General features: G+C 42.7%; 1 protein-coding gene across 2 annotated transcripts in view; it reads right to left on the bottom strand.

Moving 5' to 3' along the window:
- GABRG3 (gamma-aminobutyric acid type A receptor subunit gamma3) overlaps positions 1–16,598 on the bottom strand; it is a 282,951-nt gene that overhangs the window by 248,210 nt on the left and 18,143 nt on the right. For both annotated transcript variants that reach the window (XM_083610825.1, XM_083610824.1), the window contains exon 3: positions 1,093–1,160. In XM_083610825.1, the coding sequence (XP_083466951.1) occupies positions 1,093–1,160 (68 nt within the window). The remainder of the gene's footprint in view (positions 1–1,092; positions 1,161–16,598) is intronic.

Raw genomic sequence — 16,598 nt, 5'->3', positions numbered from 1 at the left:
CCCCTGGATGGTTAAGTCAAAGGTGACCATGGGGTTGCAATGCTCATCCCTCTTTTAGGCCAAGGGAGCCGGTGTTTGTCCACAGACAGCTTTCCAGGTCATGACTAAACTGCTTCTGGCACAATGGAACACCATGACAGAAACCAGAGCACAGGGAAACACCATTTACCTTCCCACAGCAGTGCTACCTATTTATCTACTTGCACTGGTGCGCTTTCGAACTGCTACGTTGGCAGGAGCTGGGACAGAGCAACGGGAGCTCACCCCATCGTGGGGCTTCAAACTGCTGACCTTCTGATTGGCAAGCCCAAGTGGCTCAGTGGTTTAGACCACAGCGCCACCCGCATCAAAATTTATTGTAGGCTTTGGGTACACCTCCTGTTGGACTCCTTTGCCTTCCTCAGTACCGGTTCCAATGGCCACTACCTACCACTGATGGATGATGAGTCACACAACATCAGTTTCCATCTGTGTCACAGCCTCTTTATGGGGGAGCAGATGTTCCCTTACAATATCCTGGACTCCCACAAACTTGGAGACAGTTCAGCAGTCAATGCCTTGGTTGCAGTGAGTCCACCATGTTGACATGCAGACTTCCAAAAGATATCAGACCAGTCTTTCAATGGCAAAACACATGACTGCAATTTATTTAGGTGCAATTACCCAGTAGTAAACCCCACCAAGAGTAGCAGGACTTACTTCTGAGTAGACACAGGCATAGGAGTGCAGGGTTAGTTTACATCGCCACATTTTCTGCGGTCAGCATTGTTTCACCGTTGCTTGCAATGTCGGGGCAAGCATATTTCCCAAAGATAAACGGAATATGCATCATTTTAAGAGTGTTTTTTTCTGTGGCAGACAGATCACAGCATGATACGGCTGAGCACCAGCTCTCTCCTGCCTGCACCGTCCTGGCCTCCCTCAATAAAGGGACAAAGAATTGTCAGGAAAGCAGAACCAGATCAGAAAATACAGCGACAAGAGCAACCATAACACTTCACCTCGTCTCATGTTTTAGTAAAAATTAAGGGGATCAGATGCGGATGGCATGAGCAGCGATGCCAATAAAATCATTGACTGGAAGACACTTACCATATTTATTGATGACACGGGGCCAATGCTATTAACATAAATGTCAACATCAATGACAGTTGGTTTCACTGTGAAAGAAAGAAAGAAAAAAAGCAGCATTTAATAGTGCCCTGGAGACAACACAGGGCATCATGTTTAACATTTCTGTAATTATAGCCTTCCCATCTCAAATCCGTTTTGAAACAAGAGCACAGCACAGACCATTTCCTCCCCCCTCCAAGAACTCTTCTAAAATCCTCTCTCTCTTTTTAAGCAACAGCTTGGGAATGAATGCACATTGTGTATATTCTGACGTACAGGACTCTGTAAGTCCTCCTTTCTTCCTCTCTGGAGCTACATTTGGAGCGTAGAACTCCATAACTCAGTGGAGGGGGCTCCTTTTGTGGGTTGGCCTCCTCACCATCAGCCAGTCCCTTAGTCCATCTGCAGCTCCTCCTGCTCCCACCCTCTGGATGGAAGACCCTGAAACTGACTCAATCTGCCAGGGATCAAAAGAGACATTGTATCATGGAAAGCTAAGAGGACATACCAATCGGAAAGTTAAACATGAACTTCATCGTTTCTGTTTCAGATGGTTGTTTGCTGTGGTGAAATGTTGTGACTATTTGTGGAATCTACAGTAATTTGTTTGCGTTGTAGAGTTTAAAATACCGTGCTACGTTGACTGATAGCTTGCTTTACTGAGCATAATTGGAAACTGCTTTGTGACCATTCGGTGGTGAAAGGCACTATGCAAATGTTAGAAATAAAACAATAAAAGAACAGTAATTGGATACTTCTGCCTCTGCCTAGACACAACTAAATCCAGCGCCACCTAGTGACTAAACTATATATATAGTATCACTAGCCACACAGGCTGTGAATACACCATACATTCAAAGTACACAAACAACCAAAAAATCTTGCAGACTGGAGTTTACCTCACACAGCTGTACAATTCCAAGCACCCTTAAAAATTAAAGTTTCCAGGAAATTTGGGTGTGTGTGTGTGTTTTAAATGTGCTTTAAATGTAGAGTGCATATACAGAAATAGACTACCATGGACACCTCCACATAAGGGCTGAAACAGAATGCCCCCCATTTTCCTATAGTATTTTGGGGCTGGGGAATGGGGTGGACACTTGATCTATTTGTCCCTGTTTCATAAACCCGGTGTGGTCTCGTCTTATAGTAACACCCCCCACTTTAGAAGCCATCAAATGGCTTCCGGGACACCCCCAAGGTAAATCAGAGGCTGATTGAAAAAGGGCAGCCTTGTAGAAATACCCCTACCTACTCGCTTTCAGGCCGAGGGAGCTGATGTTTGTCTGCAGACAGCTTTCTGGGTCATGTGGCCAGCATGACTAAACTGATTCTGGCACAACGGAACACAATGACAGAAACCAGAGCACACAGAAACACCGTTTACCTTCCCGCCACAGTGGTACCTATTTATCTGCTTGCACTGGCGTGCTTTTGAACTGCCAGGTTGGCAGGAGTTGGGACAGAGCAATGGGAGCTCACCCCATCACCGAACCACCAACCTTCTGATTGGCAAGCCCAGGAGGCTCAGTGGTTTAGACCACAGCGCCATCCGCGTCCCTCTTGATTAGAAAGAGTGGCTATGCAAGGAGCCTCCATGTTCAGAATGGGGCATGTTCTGAATACCAGCGACCAGGGACAAACAGGTTTTCTCTCTCTTGCCCTGCTTTTGAGCTTCCTTGGCTAGCCATGGGGAGTGGGAATGCTAGATGATTCAGCATGGCAATTCTTGCATTCCTCATTTGTACCTGTGGTGATGTACACACATCCCAAGATGCTTGAATAATCCTTGCGTAGTTCAAAATACTAATGATCTTGCAGGCACATAAAACATAAATGATGGGGGGGGGAGCTTTCAAATATTTCTCTCTGTAAATCCCATTGGTTAGATTTACATGACTAGCATTAATTACAGTAGTGAATGAAATGATTTCATGGGGACTGTAGTAGTGAAATATAAAATCTCAAATGTGGGAAAGTGTTGGATTTCAACCGTGAAGACATGGGTTCAGATTCCTGTTTATTCATGTCACAGAGATCAGTGGATAGCCTTGGGCAGGTTGCTATTTCTTAGCTTAACCTATCCCAGAGGGTTGCTGGGAGCATAAAATGGTGAGCTCCTGAGAGGCAGAAGAAACACAAATAGACCAGGGTTCACTTCGCTGCCAATTGGGTATGACATTTCTCCCCCATCTTCTGCAGTTTGAACTTGTGCGTATTTCTAAAACTTGACATTGCCGGTCAGTTTAAAAAATAACAAGAAGAATGGAACCAAGAATCTGAAATATCCTTTAATTTATAATGATACAATACAGTGTAGAAATATTTTTCCATGCAAGCCTTTTGGCCATCTAATTAAAAGTTAGAAATTTGAATTCAGACTAAATGTAGGGTGGACATGGATGAATTTCAGTCTTTCTAAAACTTTATGTAATTGCTGACAAGTCATATATTGGGGCGGGGGGGAATAAGTAAAAACTAACTGAAGGGTTTTAAAATAATAATAATCCAGTAGCCAGATTCAAGTTGTTCTCATCTGTAGAGTTGAATAAAGACTGTTCTGGGACAATTTGGGAGAGTTAATTAAATCCAGAAACTCACGCTGAACCCAAAGAATAGCCTCAGATGAACTGAAGCCCTGGCTTCAGCAATCAAAAACGGAAATCAGAACAAATACGACTGATTAATCAATGTAACCCTGATTGTAACGCAACTGAAAACAAATGGCAATCTTCCTGCTGCTCCTCTTAAGAGGAGAAGTTGCAAAATGAAATAATTGAGGGACCTCTAGAAATCCATAATAGGTGTAATTTTAAGAAGTATTGCATGGACCGGGGGGTGGGGGGAGCAGAGGGCAGCACAACGTAGGCAGATCACAATCAAAGAGTCTGTGAATCTCCGAATCTGTTCCTCTTGAACTGGGGCAGTGTGAACTTTATGACACCTGTTGTGTTGTCAAGAACACCTTGAAGAACTTACAATAGGAGGCAAAAGAACTTACAATAGGAGGCAATAGGAGGCAAAAGAACTTACAATAGGAGGCAAAAGAAGGCATGCCTCAATGAGCCCTGCTCTCTTCACATGTTGAAAGTGGAAAGACAAGGCCTCCACACTGTGTCCCTGGAGTTTTCGATCACTCTCCCAGTGGATGGGCATGACACAAAATCCTGCATCTTCTCCTCAGACTATACAGAAGGGAAGGAGGAAATGGCTGTGCCTTCCTTCTCAACTTTGGATTGAGCCCCAGGGTTTGGAAGATGGAAAAGAGGCTAGAGGAAAACTGAAAAACATGGCATTTCTGCTTGAGAGCAGGGGTAGCCAATGTGGTGCTTTCCTGATGTTGCTGGACTTCAACTTCCATCATCTGCCCTGACCATTGGGCAGGCTGGCTGCAACTGGTGCAAGCTGGTGTCCAACAGCTTCTGGAGGACACAGTGACTGATGGACTAAATGGTTAATGGACCAAAGGGAAGCCCATTGAGGCCCACAGGCCATAGGTTCCCTACCACTAATTTAGCCCCCTCCTTCTAATTTGGTGCCTACTGCTCTGCCCTCCCTTTTTTTAGGTATCATCCTCTTCGTTGATTCCTTGCAGGGGGTTGGACTAGATGGCCCTTGGTATCCCTTCCAACTCTATAATTCTATGCTCAGCACATTGTTCCTGCCCAACCTATCTGCCCCAATTCTCTCTGCCTTCTGTGGATTTATCCAGAAGCTGTTGGACCAGTCTGAAAGCTATTACTTGACATTTCTATTTCTGCAATAAACCATGCATTTGATTACACTTGGCACTGGCTCCTTGTCTCATTGCTAATCCTCCCTATTAGGAAGGTTTAGCTATGCAATTGTATACCATGATTCTTGGTCCAGGACCCTTCTATAAACATGCAATCAGTGAAACTTGTAGACGACAATACAAGGTAATACATGGTTTCCCTGGAACTTGCATATGTCACTGCAGAAGAAGAAGAAGAGGAGGAGGAGTTTGGATTTGATATCCCGCTTTATCACTACCTGAAAGAGTCTCAAAGCGGCTAACATTCTCCTTTCCCTTCCTCCTCCACAAAAAACACTCTGTGAGGTGAGACTTCAGAGAAGTGTGACTAACCCAAGGTCACCCAGCAGCTGCATGTGGAGGAACGGAGACGTGAACCTGGTTCACCAGATTACGAGTCTACCGCTCTTAACCACTACACCACACTGGCTAGAACTATTTGCTTGCAGGTGGAATCCCTCTGCAGAGTACTAGAGAGGTACCACAGTGGAAAATCAGTTTTGATGCATTCTTTAAATAAAAGAAAAGCCCTGCTAGATCAGAACAAAAAGCTATCTAGCCAAGCATCCTGCTTTTCCAGAGTTTCTACCCAGATGCCTATGGGAAGGCCAGAGTCATGTCATATTGAAATGATCTAGAACTGGGTGGCTAACTTGTGACACAAACACCCAGACGTTGCTGAGCTACAACTCCCATCATTCCTGTCATTGACCATTCTTCCTAAGATGGCTGGGAGTTGGATTCCAGCAACATCTAGGGGTTCACCAGTTCTCCACCCCAATTAGAACTTCTACTCCTTCACATGTGCCAAACAAAGAGTATAGTGTAAGAAAGGTGAGCATGTAATTACTTAAGGAAAATAGACATACAAATGATTAGTTCTATCAAATGTTCCAGCTGGGCAGAGGTGCACCAACTCCCAACAGCCCTTGCCAGTTTGGCAAGTGGTCATGAACAACGGGAGTTGCAGTCTAGCAACAACTGGAAGGTCATAGATTCCCCATCCATTCAGTCGAGCGACACAATAGAATAGTCAAAAATGCATATTTTTAAAGGCTTTATTTTAGTCATGGGTCTGGAGCCTTCTGTCATGAGACAGAGGTCATTCCTCACAGTCATATTGCCTGGTGGGCAGGTAGAATAATGTTCATGGTAGCTCTTCTCAAATCTGTCAGTCAGATTGTAAATGGATCTCTAGCTCTCCAGTGTTTCTTTGTCAGAGGGATCAGACAAAAATAGTTTGAGAGTGCTGTCAGCAACCATAACATTTACATGTATATCATAGGTGGAAGAATGATTAAAGGATGTCAGCAGAGATATCTGCCTTCTCAAATCAACCTCTTTGAAACAGTTCTTAACGCAGGGTGGTTATTTTCCATGAAAGAAGGGGGGGGGGGAGGAAATGTGTCCAAATTTCAACACTGCCAGGCTGACATCTGGTAGCACCAAATGACAAACGTTTAGAGCTGTCTAGTTGTTTGTCACATACGTTGTAATATCCAAGCATCCTGTTTCTAATTAAGAAGGCCATTGATGAAACTAATGAAAACATGAATAAAGGTTATCCTGGTTATTTGGAGAGCTGGCAAAATACATCTGACAATTTCCACTAAGCACAAATCTTGTAGCTGTAAATCAAGGGGATAAATTCTGCCTCCATGTGCGCCAGCACAAATCTACAGCAGCCTCCCTGGATTTGACAGTATTTCGCTTTCCTGTTTGAATTCTTTTGCACCGCATTTAATAGATTACATATCGAAAATGATTAGGACTTTGGCATATCTGTTCTGTTTAATGGAAAGCCCACAGGGGTAGAAAGATGCCTAATGGGTTTTTTTTAAAAAAAGGGGAGATTTCATCTAAAATTGCAATATGATGATGTACATATTTGTAATCACCAAAGCACATAAAATAATGAACATAACCATTGGTCTCCACTGAGTGCCTTGGCCTGCTGAGTGCCTTACATCTCCCTGCATTCCCACCTTGGATGCTCTGTGGCCTGCATAAGAGGGGACAATTCAAAGGCCACATTGTGAGTCAATGAGTGACGGGGGGCTCCTTGGAAAGCCTGTGGGAAAGAAGAAAGGGGTAGGGAGTCAACTGTGCAGTACTTCCAGGAGTTAGTAGAGTCACAATGGTGACCTGTTAGTTCTCAAAGGCACTGCTTTGGCGGGGGCAGGGGAGCCTTCGCTCAGCAACAGAGTAGATGCTTTGCATGAAGGAGCTCTGAAGTTCAGTGGATGATGAAAAGAGATCTGCTGGAGATCCTATTGTGCTGCTGTCAGTCAGAGTACACAATGCTGAGCTAGATGAGCCAATGTTCTAACAGTACAAAGGTAAAGGGACCCCTGACAGTTAAGTCCAGTCACGAACAACTCTGGGGTTGCGGCGCTCATCTCACTTTACAGGCTGAGGGAGCTGGTGCTTGCCCACTCCACAGACAGTTTTTCCAGGTCATGTGGCCAGCATGACTAAGCCGCTTCTGGCACAACGGAACAGCAACACCAGAGCAGCTCATGGAAACGCTGTTTACCTTCCCACCAGAGTGGTACCTATTTATCTACTTGCACTTTTTGGCATGCTTTCAAACTGCTAGGTTGGCAGGAGCTGGGACTGAGCAACGGGAGCTCACCCCGTCATGGGGAATCGAACTGCCAACCTTTTCAGCAGCAAGCCCAAGGCTCAGTGGTTTGGACCACAAATCCGGCACTGGTCCCTCTAACAGTATAACTCACCCTAATATGCCATGTACAGAGGAGGGATAAATTTGATTCAGTTAGCATTTAAATGGGAACTTGCCAAGTTCACAGTTTCTGGAACAAAGCATGAAGCAAAACACACAGCTCAGTTGGTAGAGCTTGAGACTCTTAATCTCAAGGCTGTGGGTTTGATCCCCATGTTGGACGAAAGGTTCCTGCATTGCATGGGGTAGGATGAGATCCTCCTCACAATCCCTTCCAACTCCATGATACAATGATCCAAGTTATGATTCCATGATTCAAGTAAAACACAGCCATCCTTCAATATTCACACTTCTCTGAATTTTACAATGCAGTTCTCCAGCCAAGTAATATGTACAAAAGTGCATATACTAATGGAAAGTGTGCATAGAAATGAAAATAACATACAGAAATGCGTTCAATTTGGGAAATTGCTTTCCGAAAAAGTGCATTAAGAAGGGTGTACAGAAGAGGAGGGGATGTTAGCTTCATAAGTGGGTGGAATGGGTGCGAGGAGGAAGATGTAGGAGTTTATGGGGATGACGGTGAAATCTGATGCAAAGAGGGGCTGTGGAACAGAAGAGAGAAGGAGCTGCAGAAATGGGATTGGGGAGGTGAAAAGAAATCTTAGTAGATGCATGGGGTGGGAAGGGGGAACTCTATGGGGGTTGTGTGTTATGTGAGTGGCAGGGGGTTGAGTGGAGTGCGTGGGGATCCAGCCCCTAGTAAACAGATAAAAATGAATCTGATCTAGAAGAGAATCCCTGAAACAATTATATGATATTAAATGATAACAGTCATAGTAATAATAAATCATTGTTATCTCAAATTTCTTACTTAACTTAGTCATGACCCTTTTCAATCTGCTTTAGCCTTCTTCTCCATGAAGCAGAAGCTTAATACAGTTTCTAATTATCTTTCCTTGGCAAAAAGAATCAAGGGTTTTATTCCATTCTTATTCTTTTTAAGCCTTTCTGCTTCCTTTGACAGTCACTCATCCTGTTCTTCTTGTTTTAGTCCTGGTTCCTGGGGTCCTCTCCTGGATTGCATTCATTTGTATCTTCCTACTGAGATTTTAGTGTTTCCGTTGACGGTTCTGTCTGCAAGGGCTTTTCAGAGTTTTGTCCTTGGGCTCCTTCTGTACACTCACTAATGGTCAGAGAATGTCCAGCGCATGACCCACTTTGAGCCAGTTTTATGGCCTTGTGAAAGGTTATTTCTTCCTTCTTCAGACATTGCATTATTATACTTCAGGGGGTTGGGGGGGGAGATGTTGGCACTTCAAATATCTTACTGGTGACATATTTTGGTACAGCTAAAGAAAACCTGCTAGCTCCAATCTCAGCGGCACAGGAGCCCGACTTCTTGCAGATGAAAAGATATATCTAACTTGGGACATGATTCTCATCCGGAACGTAACATCATTAATGCTGAGATTTTGGACTTGTCCCAAGATTAAATTATGGAAAACAATCTTTAATCACATTAGGGGCATGCCTGATTTAGATGTATCAAGGTCATCCTACTAGGATATCTAAAAGAAGCTATTCAAAAACCAGATGGAGAATTTATATTGGATTTATTAGCAGCAGCTAAATTGAACGTAATCGCCATATTGTAAAAGGATGCACTTTCTATTTCTCCACAGTTCTGTTGTTGTTGAAGAGGTGGAATATAGCAATACTGATGATGTGAAACTGACATACTATGTAAGAGTATGCATAAACACATTTATAGAGTAGATCTTTGGTGTGCAATAGAATGACAAACATGGCAATAAAGCTAAACCACATTATAATGCCTGCTATTTAAATTATATCAGTTTTATTTCAGATTTTAAACCAGAATCAGATGTAAACAATTAGTCTGATCCTGTTTACTCAGATGTAAGTCAATAGGGCTTCCCTGAAATACCTCCTGTATAACACACACATATGAATCTCCTTTACACATCAAATAAAGCAGTACTGGCTTTCTCTAAAAGCTGTTATTCTGTTTTAATTGGAGAACCAATTCTGGGTTCTGTATGAAAATACACCTGGACATATGCAAACAAGCACTACAGCATCATTAGTCCTAACTGGTAATTCATTAAAACTGTGGGTAAGATGCTATGCAAGTCCTCTAAGACTATCTAGAGTATATAACACTAATTATTGGAAATGTGAAAAGGACAGGGGTGTCTGGTGGTGAGGAAGTACTAGCAAGATATGATGTTGGGATATTTGGGATACATAGGTACTAAAGGACAAAAAAAGCTATTGGATGGATAGCAGTAGCATGGATATCTTATAAAAAGTATTAGAAGAAGAAAAAATACCACCAGCACCTATGTGATTAAAATAATGGTATATTGAAGTGTTGGAATTTGCTCTGAGTGCTCACTGGAAGGACAGATCCTGAAGCTGAGGCTCCAATACTTTGGCCACCTCATGAGAAGAGAAGACTCCCCGGAAAAGACCCTGATGTTGGGAAAGATGGAGGGCACAAGGAGAAGGGGACGACAGAGGATGACATGGTTGGGCAGTGTTCTCAAAGCTACAAACATGAGTTTGACCAAACTGCGGGAGGCAGTGGAAGACAGGAGTGCCTGGCGTGCTCTGGTCCATGGGGTCACGAAGAGTCAGACACGACTAAACAACAACAACAAATTGAAGTGTTGGAATTTGCTACATTATGCAAGACTACTTGGATCCTATGGGTTAGGCTATGCACTGAGTCCTTCCATGGGAAGGAAAAGGGTCTCACTGACCTCATTTTTTCCTACAGGATGGATCCAGTACCTAGGCTTCTACATCAAATGTAGAACACACATACCAGGTCAATGTGTGACCTGACATTCAGTTTGTGAGTTTAGCCACATTGTTCTGAAATCAAATGACCAGTGAGGATCAAAAGTTGGGCATGCCAGGTTAATGCAGCCGGGCAGCAGAATGGGCACTGAACCAACTTATAAGGTGGTTCTCCATAAGAGTAATATTTTTATTTATTTATTGAATTTGATAGTCACTTTATCTTGCCCAAAGTGATGTACTACCAGTCACACAAAAACCCCAACAACCCACATACATAATAAAATTCAATAAAAACATATAACTGTAATATCCACAGAACAGTAGAACTGGTATTAAAAATACTACAAGCCCATGAATACATGGACAAATAAATAAGGGAGCAATACACACACAAACACACACACACACACACACACACACACACACACACAATCTGCAGGGGCTTCACTGAGTTGTGGAGATGCTGTTGCATCCTGAGCCCTGCTGAAATGGCAAGGCAGGCTTCTCTTTGCACCAGCCTTATTCTGGCACAGTAATCAGACCCACATTGGGCCCAGTGAGAACAACTGGGTCAGCTAAGGATCAAATACCCATTGAAAGGCTTCTGTTAGCAACCACAGCAGGATGATGGCGGGGTGGAAGAGGATCCCGGCGAGGGGTATAGCTGGAACTGGACACACCAGGACAGGCAGGGGAGGGGGAAGGAAATACTCACAGGGTGACGGAGGATAGCGAGGGGCTGGGAGTCAATGCACAGGACCCATCAGCAGAGCCGGGGGGGTCTGTCTCCATGAACATGGTGGGCTTTGAGGTGTAGGGAGCAGCAAGATGGGAGCTCTAGGAGGCTGAGGCAGGCCAGGGCCCACAGCCCAGCTTCCTAGCTGGCCAGGTGGGGCTCACTAGCTCTGGGAGGAGGTGTGTGATTCCTCAGCTCAGAACAGGGGAGGGCCACCTGCCTCGTTATGTCCAGGTGCTGCAATCAGCCTGCAAAGGGATTTGCAGAGGGAAGCAGAGCTGGCTTGCTGTGTCTGCTCAGCTGCCCATGTTGATTGACCTTTGCTTGGATGTTCCTGGGCCCAAACTGTGCTTTGGGTTTGATTCTGGACTGTGTCCTGACTGCTACACTACTTGGATTGACCCTGGACAGAGTTTCCTGACCCTTTGGACTTTGCTTGTGTGGATTTGAACTTTGGACTTGACATATTGGCTTGCTGCCAGGTAGTCCAGGGGTTCAGGACCCACTATTGGGAAGATGTCCCTGATATCAATGGGTTAATCAATGGATCAATCAATCAAAATACCACCAGCTGTATTTCCATCTGCCCGTTTAGGGTGGACAGTAGGGGAAACTGAGCACCAGCTGACATATTTCTGCAGGTGACCAGGAGGATGCTAACCAGGACAGCTTTAGCCCATCCAACCCCCACACCTTCAAGAGAGACACAAAAGGGGAATTGGATTGCCCTATAGGTCTTTTTCAATTGGCAGAATGCAAACACACTTGTTGCTCACCCAGATCTCTGGACCTACATTAAGTTAATAATAAAGTTACCGTTTATATGACCAGAAATTCATTCATTCTCTTAAAGTATTAATTCATTTTAATAGCTATTTCTATTTATATTCCCAAATGTGCTTAATACCTACATTAATAATTATCTAAATTGGCCAAGCTTTTCCATGTGAATTTTACAATTTGATTCTATTACGTGGCTGTAAGAAGAGGTTTAGTTTTATTTTGTAAGTATCATTGGTACCTAAATTTAATAATCGATCGCACCTTGCCTCATCATGCCCTGCTGAATTACGTTTTCCCTACTTGTGGATTAATCATTAACCAAATCTTCTCTTGTGTGTTGTGATAACTTCCCTAACACCTTATAAATTTATTTTTGTTTCATTTGTCTCCACATTTTACAATTAATCAAGTCTTACCTCATGAATTTTGTCTCATGAAATTTCTGTATAATCTAATAAAACGCCCTTTTGAAATATACATGGTTTCTTCTTCTTCTTTACAATTTGCTGTTAGAGCTCTCCATGTTCTGCAATTACTTGAATCTTATTTTATGAACTTAAGCTGATAAATTACTCTTAATGGGCAATATCTAACATGGACGTGATGGGATTTCCCTTTCCTCTCCTCTTTTCTGCAGCCCCCGCTTCTGCTCTTGGGGAGATTTTGGGGGTGTGAGGAGATGCAGCAGAGATGGAAGGGAGCAGGAGAGAATGAAGTCTTGCTTGCATTAGAAGGTTCATTGCACAACACTCTGACACTGTCAGATGTCACACAGTGCCTTTCACATTTTTCCTACGGTGTACACCACATTGCGTTTCATTTATATAAACCATTTTGTGGCTTTTGGAGTGTCTGGCATGCCTGATACATTAAGTTCCTAAGTCAAAGGCCAGGGTCCCAAGCAATGTGGGTGATGTTTTTCTTGTGCATTGTGGCTTTTCGCTTTTGCCTTCAACCATCCTACCCCACCCCCCGAATAAACCAGGGCATCCAGAGTGACTGGGTTTCCAATTATTTCAAGTCCACCCACAACCCACACACCACCTTGTTGTTCTTTTTCATTGTTCTGGAGTGCCTTTGATAGCTACCGCCTTGAGGCATCAAAATGGGATATAAATAGAAAATAATCAGGTGCAATTCAGTTCATCAAAAGTGCTGTATTCCACGGGCATTTCTAAGCACAAAGAGCATTTGAAAATATAGATTATCTGCTTTTATACACCTCACTGGCATTCATATTTGAATCCCTATTTAAAATGCATGACTGGTTGCTGACTTCTTTAAAAAAAGCACAACTATATTAGTTGACATTTCTTTATCTTCTCTTCCATTTATTTCGCTTCTCTTTTCTATACCATGATATATTTTGCATTAAACTCACACAACGTGGCTCACTGAAAATCCTACCACACTTGGAAATATTCTCTCTTTTTTAGGGAAAAGGCTATAAGTCTAATTGCTTGTTTTTATTGAAGAAATATAGTCATGTTCCACAGAGCCAGGGGAAAAAAAATCCCTTGCAGCACAGTCCAGCTTATGTTTGTTTACTCAAAAGCAAATCTCACTGTGTCCAACAGGGCTAATGGGACACTTAAGGGAACACAGACACTTAAGGAAACACAGGATTACAGCCATGTTGTTGTTGTTTAGTCGTTTAGTCGTATCCGACTCTTTGTGACCCCATGGACCAGAGCACGCCAGGCACTTCTGTCCTCCACTGCCTCTCGCAGTTTGATCAAGCAGTTTGATTACAGCCATAGGGAACAGGAAATTAATGAAAATCCAGTTGTTTTCAAAGGGCCTCACTTGTTATTTTGACCTTTAGTGATATTGTGCTCTTAGCTGTGCATACAGTACTACACTGACACCTAGTGACATAAACCAAGCAGTACAACTAATCATTAGCAGAGCAAAAAAAGAGAATGGGATCGTTCTGAAAGCTGGCTGTTTTGTGTTGCATACACGCAATGGAATGTTTCCCCACAAATTGGTTTTTGAAACGCACCTTAAATGCATAAGTGGTTGGTTGTTTTTTTGTAATCCAAATAATTTTTAATGATTTTCATGTAAAATACAAGAACAACATATAAAACTGCAGTAACTTGGAGAATGTCCAGTGGTACGTTCTTATTAAGTTTCATATGCTGTACACAGTACACAAGCAATATGTTTATTTATGCATTGTCAATTCAAGTATCCTCTCTACAGAGATTCTTGTGTTATGGGCAGAATAAAAGTATATTCTGTTTCATTTATAAAGTAAAAGAATGGAAGCCAGGTCTTGCCAAAAGTGTCTATCTCTGAAGTGCCTTTAATTACTCTTCTATGGCGAGTAAGGCCTTCTGACAGAACCGCATTCCAAATATTATTTACGCAGGTTTCAATGAGGATTTCTGTAGGTTGTTTCCAGAATTCTTAATTGGGCTGCTGATAATAGAAAAAATACTAATTCTCTGCATTTGAGGGTATTGTTTAAGTTTGAGTCTAAGAATAATGAGGCAAGAGCTGAATTGGGTGGAAGGGATTGATGAGCAATTTTGAAAATAATCTGGAACACCTTTTCCCAAAAGGAGTATACCAACGTGCATGAAAATATGAGCCTATCTCTCTGCAGCTGTTCCAGCATAGGGGAGAGATGGTAGTGTTTATTTTGGCTAGACGTGATGGATTCCAGTGCCAGCAAAATATAATTTTGAGAGAAGCCTCCTGCAAACGAGCAGAGATTGTTTGTAGGGACGGGTTGTGCCAAATTGATTGCCATTTATTATCTGCAATTATGATCCCTAAGTTTCTTTTCCATACTGTCCAGAGACCTCCTGTATCACCTGCATATTGTTCTAAAAGAATGCTATAGATTAAAGACGCAGCTCCTTTTTTGCCATATTTTGATTTGTTACATAGAGACTCAAATGACGTAAGAGAGCGAAGGCGTTCCAAGTAGCTTGCAAATGTGCACAACTGAATAGACTGAAAGCAGGTTAACTGGTTTGCTATGGAACAAGTTTTGAGATGTCATAGTTGCTGTTTGACAATTACAAGCCAAAGAAACCTTCCTGGGTGATGGTTGTGTGGTTCTTTATATCCCAACTAAAGAGAACGAGGGAGCAGGCAGAGAAGGGGAATGAAGCATGCATTCCAATTCAAAGAGGATAAAACTAAAAGATTTTTTGAAATTAAGTAACGGGGCAAAGAAAACTGCATGTAAAAATATATATATTGTGTTTTAACTTGTCTATCTTTTAATGCATTATATGTTTTAGAAATGCTATACAGTGGTACCTCGAGTTACAAATGCCTCAGGTTACAAACACTTCAGGTTACAAACTCCGCTAACCTGGAAGAGTTACCTCAAGTTGAGAACTTTGCCCCAGGATGAGAACGGAAATCATGTGCCGGCGTTGCAGCAGCAGCAAGAGGCCCCATTAGTGAAAGCACGCCTCTAGTTAAGAACAGTTTCAGGTTAAGAATGGATCTCCGGAATGAATTAAGTTCATAACTAGAGGTACCACTGTATTGTATTTATATGATTAATTACATCATAGCTTATGAAACTAGAGAATTCCCCTCCAATAGCAGAGGCATAGGAGCTAGCCATGTGACTTTGGTGCTTGGCAGAAAATCAAATGGCCCTCGGTTTAGCACCTGGTTCAGCTCCTCTGTATGACCTTTGCCTTTTCTGCCAATATGCAATGTATTTAATGTTTTATCCCTTACCCAAGAAATCAAACTAAAACATCAAAAATAAAAGACAGCTTAAAGTTTAAACTGAAGCAATAAAATGATGAAATGTCAAACTCCTTCCTCCCCAAATTCTCACCTGAATGATATTGATGTTATTTGGCACCAGAAATATAAAAGAGAAGGCAGCGCACAAATCTTTCTGAGGAGGGAGTTCCAAAACCTAAATGTCACTGCTGCAAGGTCCAGTCTCCAGTTGCCATCTGCCTAATGCCTGATGGCACACAGGAAAGCTTCTGTTGAAAATTATAGCATATGGTCAGGTTGATATGGAAAAAGGCGGATCTTTGGATAGCCTGACCATTGAAGGCTTTTGTAAGTCAATGCCTGCACTCTGAATCGAACCCGGAAAAAGACCTAGACGCCAGATTTTTAAGCGCTTGGAATGTTGTGGTCAGATCAGCAAGTCTCAGTTAATAATCTGGCCCTTTGATTCTGCATCAAATGCTTCAAAGACAGCCCTATGTCTAAGAGTTAGATAACTGTAATGGTTACCAAAGAATGGAAGGAGGTAGCAAAATTAGTAGCCCTTAGTTCTAACCCATGCTCAGTTGGAGTTTTCCTCCATCTTTGCACCATCCCAGCCATAGCTGGCAACTTTTCCCTTTTTTAAGGGAAATTCCCTTATTCCCGAATAGGATTCCTCGCAAGAAAAGGGAAAAGTTGACAGCTATGATCCCAGCTGCTTTATCATGCCAAGCTCCCTAGGAAGCAGGTTGGCATCTAGTCAGTGGGAGTTGGTCTTTGATCATCATTTCCTTAACCCATTGATCAATCAGGACTTCATCAGGAGTGACAACTGTGCCAGCTGGAAATTCTCCCAAAGGTCACCAAGAGACTGTCAATTTGCCTCTGGGAGAACAGCAGCCTAACTGGTCCTCTTCTGTAGAGGTTTGAAGGTGCTATGTCTCTAAATCTTACCAAATAGTAATTTA

The sequence above is a fragment of the Podarcis filfolensis genome, assembly GCF_964270895.1.
Source record: "Podarcis filfolensis genome assembly, chromosome: 4".
Classification (NCBI taxonomy): domain Eukaryota; kingdom Metazoa; phylum Chordata; class Lepidosauria; order Squamata; family Lacertidae; genus Podarcis; species Podarcis filfolensis.
The sequence above is the reverse complement of the archived record's forward strand: the minus strand, read 5'-3'. Positions and strand labels throughout refer to the sequence as shown.